Source organism: Orycteropus afer, unplaced genomic scaffold, assembly GCF_000298275.1.
Source record: "Orycteropus afer afer isolate SDZICR_OR568_19922 unplaced genomic scaffold, OryAfe1.0 scaffold00259, whole genome shotgun sequence".
Taxonomy (NCBI): Eukaryota; Metazoa; Chordata; class Mammalia; order Tubulidentata; family Orycteropodidae; genus Orycteropus; species Orycteropus afer.
Genome location: NW_006921846.1, coordinates 1,736,931 through 1,744,766, shown reverse-complemented (window position 1 = coordinate 1,744,766; position 7,836 = coordinate 1,736,931). Strand labels below are relative to the sequence as shown.

The following is a 7,836-nucleotide window of genomic DNA, read 5'->3' as shown; positions in this document are numbered from 1 at the left end:
GCAGTTCCAAACTAAGACAGACTAGAAAGAAAGGACTATCTATCTACTTCTTAAAATTAGTCAATGGGAACCCCATGGATCTCAATAGAACATTCTCTGATACAGGGCTGGAAGATGAGTCCTCTAGGTTGGAAAGCACAAAAATATACAGTGGCTGCAACAACGGACTCCAGCATCCCAACAATTACGAAGATGGTTAAGGACTGGGAAACATTTTGTTCTGTTGTACATGGGAGTCACCATGAGTCAGAGCCAACTCGATGGCAACTAACAATTCAACAATTACTATCAAGTGACTCCTGAGCATTATGTAGGTGAGGGGAACAAAAGAGGAAATCATGGGAAATGAAAAGGATTGATACCAAGATCCAAGGGGAGGACAGCAAAGAGTACAAAGGCTGACAAAGATCAGATCTCCTAAGGCCTTGTAGACCATGATAAGAAATGTTAAACTTCCTTCCACAGGCAATGAAAAATTATGGCTAAAGAATCAAGTATGGCAAAGAGGCAAGCTGAGGAAGGTGGAGGATGAGATTAAAGCTAAGGGAAAGTAAAGAATATGGTAAAATATTGTAAAGAGGATACAAAGAAAGAATAGTTTTAAGTCTATACTTGTAGACAGTTAAAATAAAAAATAAGCACATGTGATCTTTCAATTAAAGATTTTATTTATATAAAACATTTTACAAAATTATATAAAATATGAATTCATAGTTGGTTATATATTTAGCTACTTGTTTTATTAAAAATAATATGATAACATGAAATGAGAACTTTCCCAGAAAGTGGTATGATAGGATTCTTCAATCTACAGTCCTGGGACATGGCAGAAATGCTGAGCCTCTGAGCCTGTAGTTCTACCTCGGGAAGGTTCTAGGTAAGCTGGTCTAAAATGGAGTAGGTGCAGAACGAAATCTCTGATATCTAAAATTAGGATTCATACTGTAATCTACATAAACCATAGGCAATTCCGATAGTTTCAGATAGTCCTCTGCTGGCAACTCTCACTGCCATCGAGTAGGATCCTGACTCACAGGGATCCCCCCTTGGGTTTCTGAGGCAGTATCACTTCAGAAGTAGTTGTCCCATCTTCCTTCTGAGAAGCAGCTGGTGGGTTTGAACAATCATCCTTCTGGTTAGCAGTCAAATGCCTTAGGCACTATGCCACCAGAGCTCCTACTAATTTACCACAGAAGTAGACTGCCCAATCTTCCTTCCAAGGAGTGGCTGGTGGGTTTGAACCGCCAGCCTTCTGGTTAGCAGTCAAATGCCTTACGCACTATGCCACCAGAGCTCAGGAGATCTAATATTGCTGACAAAGACATCTATAGGTCAGCAGCTGGTTTTAAATTGTTCCACAGAATCCCACAGATTTTGAAACAAGCATTATCCATAGGTATAGGATAAGACTACTGCGTGGTCTGTATTTTCAAAGCCACATAGTGCTGCCTTGGCAGACTGGTGCCTTGCTTGACACCAAACTTGTCATTTACTGGGTCTCTGTGGCCCCTCTGGATATCAAAATTCCATTCTGACATAATCTTTTTTCCATACCAGTTAAAGTTTTATTACAAATTAAAGAGCTATAGAAATCACCCAGATATTTTCACATATGTCAAAGCACCACATTGGAAAGGTCAAGGATATAAAAACTGACCTTTACATTGATAGCAATACACAGTGTTTATTATTTTCAAAAAATTATCAGAGAAAATAGAAACCTTCAAACAACAGTTAAAATGGATAAAACCTTCTTTTAAAAGTATTTATTCAGAGTTTAGGAAACATTCAAATATTTTTTTAATTGGAATTGTATATAACTGTATCTTTTACTTCACCTAAAATGTAAGATTAAATGTGATTTAATCTATATTCCTAGCCCTATTCAATATGTAGTTATACCTTAAATATAAACTATGCTTAAATGAAATGTAAAAGGAGTATAATTTATAATTTTAAAAAATACATAAGGCATATGCTCAGAGCCTGAATAATCTGGTACCAACCTTTTGTAACATACTTAACTTAGAAGTGCCCATCTCTCTTAGTAGAATTTCCTGTAAATAATGCAATGAGTTAATCAGGCTGGCCCAGGTTTGAGAAGAAATCCAGATATATATGGATATTAAAACCCACTAAGAAACTCCAGCATGTGTCAAGGAGAAATCTGAAACCCCAAGTTATCATTTCCAATTTATTATTAATTATAATTTGAGATAATCCCCAGTTACTCCTAGGTTACTGACATGGCTCACCAATGACAGTCTTATACCCATATATGAGAAAAACAATGGGCAATTTCTGAAAGTCACTGGAGGAAAAACCATATGGTTACATTTGGCTTCCTGCTCTAGAAGAGTGAGGAAAGATTAAGGAAAAACAAAACCTTATTTGACTAGAACCATTAAAACATAATTCAGGTGGATGTCAAACCAAATAGCTGTATTGATAATATGCATCCCACTCTCGTGTTTAAGATACAAAGGTCTCCATTTCTCTGAGGGAACTGCTTTTTCGGCAAGACACACTCTCTCTCTTGCCTTGGAGCCAAGTCATTGGAACCCTAAACACACGGCGGAGCTTCTGTTGGAATCGGTTTCCAACAAAACAATACAGGAACGGATTAATGCAGCTGTTGGTGAATCCCAGGAGGATGGCAAAAGGAAGTGCCAGGTCAATGACTGCTATAACTTCACAGCTATTAATGACACCCATCCAGGCCAGAGCATCCAGGAAGGTCAGAACATGAAAGGGAAGCCAACAAATAATGAACGCCACAACAACAGCAGCTGCCATCTTCAGGACTTGGTCACGGGTTATTCTGTTCTTCCCATAGCTATTGGTCTTCAGTAAGTGTTTTCTGATTCCGAAATAGCATGTGGCTATGAATATTAAAGGGATAATAAAACCAAGGATATTTTTCATTAAAGCAATCCCCGCTGACCACTGAGCATATTTCTCAGGTGGGAAAGCCATAATGCAAGCATTCACTCCTAAATATTCAATGGTTCTGACATCTCTGAAATAAAACGTAGGCAATGAGGACAGGCAAGCCATACACCAAACAAGGGGAACTATATAAGATGCTTGCCAGGGATTTCTTCTTTGAGACAGAAAGGGGTAGATGACGGATTGGTACCTATCAACACTCATGCAGGTGATAAAAAAAATGCTTGCAAACATGTTCAGGGTCAGAAAAGAACCAGAAACTTTGCACATCACAGGCCCAAAGAGCCAGTCATATCTGTAAGAATAGTAGGTTGCCCAGAGAGGAAGAGTAGCCAGGAGGAGCGAGTCAGCCACAGCCAGGTTGAAGATATAAATGCTGGAAACCTTTTTAGGACCCTTTTGACAACAAAACAGTGTGACCACAACAATATTGACAAGAAATCCGATCACAAAGATAATGTAGTAGAGAACAGGAACCGCCTCGAAATGCTTATCTGATTGTTTCTGGGAGCAGTTAAAGGTAGACGCATTGCTTCCCGAGTTGTTCATAAGTCCGAAGTGAAGACTACTAGTCATGTTTTCGTTGATGGTGGTGAGAGTGTAGTTGCCCTTCATATTGAAATGTCAGCAGCCCTAATCCTTATCACTTCTGTGAGAAAAAGAAAATGGAACCCTTAGAACTATACAGAGCTTAAGACATCATTGAGTCATGAACATTATGACACTTTGTTGAAAGCAAAAAAAAAAAAAAAAGGTGGGGGTACGATTATAGAAAACAGTATGAACCAGAACCATGTCTTGTGAAATAAGAATGGAGTTTGCCTCTTGAAGAAGAAAAGACCATTTTCTCAATGGAAGTCAAAAGAAAGTTATTTTAGACTTAGGGACTGAAAATTCTGAACAAAACTATCCTTTGCACATCTCTTCTACCATATTTTCCACAGATTTAAATAAAATTAATATTTCAAAAGGTTATTCAGGATAGGAAATGTGCCAAACAAATAAGAGACTCAGAAATTAGAAAAGTTAATATTTCAGAAACACTTCAGCACATATCTCGGGCAATACACTTTCTAAAATCCACACACTGTTGCCTACTATTGCATAGAGAAATGCCTTATTCAAGGAACTAATTATATACAAATCATTACAGCCATGGAAAATATAAGTAACGTAAGCTGTGGAAAATATAAGTGAATGTACAAAAGACTGAATGAGAATATGCAAGACTGAATTATTAGGGTAAGGAATCATGGTTGGGAGGAAGTTATGGAATATGTGCATGTATCTGTCTGGATTTTAATAAAGAATATTAGTTTCAGATATATATAGTTAAGCCTAGACTATTGAACTGAAAAACAATTCATTTTCAATTCAATTAGTGAAAAACAACAATCCCACAAAACAACCAAATCTGATTTAGGGCCAAATAGAAACAGTTGTGATTGCTCAATGAAATAAAAATTCAACATTAATGATTAATCATGATATAGTTTTATCATTTTCCCCTTGCTATCTTTTCAGTTTAACAGAACTAAATAGTCAATTGCTGTCAAATGTTATAATCAATCTTCAAATACTTGAGATAGTGTTTTTTTGTTTTTCTTTTTTACCAGCAACATTATTTTAAAACAATGAAAAGAAAATTAACTGAAGGTAAACACATTAAAGGGAAGGCTATTACTTTAGATAATTTCCAAATACGTACACACTCCCCCAATTAAAAGTGCAATCACCAAAAAAAAAACACCTAATAAACAGCGCACATATCATTTTGGTCTACAGCTCATACTTTCATAATCACCTTGACTTAACAATTGACATGAAGGAATCTAAAATAAAGAACACTTGAAGACTTACAGGTTGCTGGAGTTTAAAACTTAGTTATCATAAATCAGCTTGCCTAGTTCCTAAACGCACCCCTGGAAGAGAAACAGCAGTTAAATCATCTAGGATTTGTGCAAAATACTGTGCTAAAACACAGGAAAAATGGAAAGTTCATCCATAAAAAATATTTTCATTTAATGTATGTTCTCCTTTCCCAACTACAGTATATATAAATGGTCCAGACTTACCTTAAGAATTCAGGCTGAAGAATGCTTTTAATTCTGTGCTTATTCGTTCCCTTAGACGCTGGGACGTAACAGCACCAGATCTCTGGTTTCCTTCTTATATGTTCGGTTTGTCCACTGGGAGCCTTCAACCTACATAATTCTAGGACTGACTTATGAACACTTGCCAGCTTTCCAGAGGGTTTTTTTTTTTCTTTTTGGCTGCAAAACATTAATCTGAAATTCTCACTGTCTCCAATCATAACAACTCATTCAAATAAATCTCAAACAAAAAAATAAATTTTCCACAAATGTGTTAGAGAATTTTGAAGTCAGTGGCTTACTTTAAAAGAAGAATATAATTATTTGCAGAATTTTCTCTTTCTTTCTCCTGCATATTGGCGTTAAAAAATGGGCTAATGAGTGGAGACTAGGGAATTCACTCTAGTAGCAGGGTCTTTGCTCACCCTTCATTGTATTCTGAAATTCTTACCCTTGTTTATTAAAATGTGATAGCAACTCCTAAAAATTTTCCCTTGCTTTAAGTAGCTATTCTTGGCTGGTTTCTGGAGGGATGGTGATAGGATGGAAATAATTTTCACATGTTCAGAAAGAAATATTAACATTTAATGTCTCCTTCTTTACGTCTCTGTCATATTTGTCGTTTAAATACCAAGTGCACAACATGAAGCAGCATTAGGCAGCTACTACAGCCTACATCATTGGTTTTTGATTTGGTTTTATCGGTGGTGATTGCTTTTTTGGGATTGAGGTGGGAGCAATCAACCCTATACAACCAGTCCAGGAGAAGAAAGAGTTACAAAAGGAAGAAAGATAAGAACAGGTGATGGTAGTGATAACACTAGCCGACACTTAGTAAATGCTGTGTGCCAAATACTGTGCTTCACATTCAAACATTTAATACAGAGGCACTAAACTATAATGGTAAGCACAGGGTTTCCAGAATCTAACTACCGGCTTCACAAGCCCCTCTCTCAAACCAAAATCCAAAGCCACGGCCATTGAGTCCATTCTGAAACATGTTGTTATTGTTGTTGTTGTTATGTGCCATCGAGTCGGCCCCGACTCATAGCGACCCCTCCTTGGGTTTCCAAGGCGGTATCACTATGGAAGTAAATTGCCCAACCTTCCTTCTGAGGAGTGGCTGGTGGGTTTGAACCACCAGCCTTCTGGTTAGCAGTCAAGTGCCTTAGGCACTATGCCAACAGAGCTCCTATTTCTACTCATAGCGACCCCCATTGAGCTTCCAAGGCTGTAAATACAGAAGTAGATTGCCCCCTCTTCCTTCCTTGGAGCGGCTGGTGGGTTTGAACTGCTGACCGTCTGGTTAGCAGCCAACTGCCTTATCCCCTATGCCACCAGGGCTCCTTTGCAAGCCCAACTCTAGCACTTTCCTTTTTCTTTTTTTCTCACTTTGGCCAAGTTACTTTACCTCTCTGTGTCTCAGTTTTCTCATCTGAAAACAACAGGGATGATGTTAATTACTTACATTGTGGGGTTATGAAAATTAATAGACAAAAAGTGCTTACAACCATGCCTGTTACCTGATAAGTGCTACATAAGCAAATTAATACTGTAGTCATTTTACAGATTAGGAAACTAAGGCTCCAAGGCTTTAAATACATTTTCTTCAGAAAATGGGGGAATCTGGATTTAAAACAAGGCAATCTAACATTAGAGTCCATGCTTTTAACCCCTACAGTACAGGAGGAATCAATAGCTGGTCTTTTAATCTTACCACCTTGCCCTGGCAAAAAGAAAATATACAACATGTGCAGAAAGTCACTGATGACCATTCATAAACACTTACTAAAGCACTAAAGAAGGTGAAAAAGAGTTTGATGGGTTGTTATGTTGATGGGTTGTTGTGTTGGGGAGAGAGCTCTGGTGGCGTAGTGTGTAAGGCATGTGACTGCTAACCAGAAGGCTGGTGGTTCAAACCCACCAGCCACTCCTCGGAAGGAAGATTGGGCAATCTACTTCCCTAGTGATACTGCCTAGGAAACCCAAGTTGCTATGAGTCGGATCCGACTCCATGGCAGTGAGTTTGGTTTGGTTGGTTTTTATGTTGGGAAAAATATTTTTATTAATTTTATTTCCAAATTGAGACCACAGGAAGGAGAAATATATGATTAGATCATTCACTAAAATTTGTACAGAAAATCCAAGAACCCAGGGAGCTCTCATGAGTAACTGGATTCCAATTATTTCTTAAAAATTCACTGCTGTCCAGTCGATTTCGACCCATAGCAACCCCTCCTTGGGTTTCCGAGATGGTATCACTACAGAAGTAGATTGCCTAGCCTTCCTTCTGAGGAGTGGCTGGTGGGTTTGAACTACCAGCCTTCTGGTTAGCAGTCAAATGCTTTAGGCACTACGCCACCAGAGCTCCTTCAATTATTTCTAGTAGATATTTTTCAGATAAGCAATAAGAGTGTACCTCTCCACGCTGCAGGCTGCACGGAGCAAGGAACAGGCTTGGGGAAAGCAGACAGGGACCTCAACAACCAGTCAAGCAGCAAGAGAGCAATGAAGGGAAAGCAAGGTTGAGTGGCATGGGACAAAGTTAAAAACGACAAGAGACAAAGCAGATGGCTTTTGACATTTGTCTGTTTCTCCATTAGTATCCACGTCAATCCTGTAGTTCACAGACTGATGAGGGAAGGAGGAACAAGTCCCCGATGCCTGAAAAATACAATAGCATCCAAAGGTTTGCACAACACTGCATTCGTGTTTCTTTTGGTAGATTGAGTTTGAGCATTGAGGAAATGCCATGAATATACATACGTGTTGTTTTACTAAATCTCCAAAGATT

At 38.3% G+C, this 7,836-nt stretch overlaps 1 protein-coding gene across 1 annotated transcript; it reads right to left on the bottom strand.

Moving 5' to 3' along the window:
• Nucleotides 1-2,472: 2,472 nt before the first annotated feature.
• Nucleotides 2,473-3,564, bottom strand: AGTR2 (angiotensin II receptor type 2). Its single transcript, XM_007949980.2, has one exon. The coding sequence runs from the start codon at nucleotides 3,562-3,564 to the stop codon at nucleotides 2,473-2,475; it is 1,092 nt and encodes a 363-aa protein (XP_007948171.1).
• Nucleotides 3,565-7,836: the final 4,272 nt, after the last annotated feature.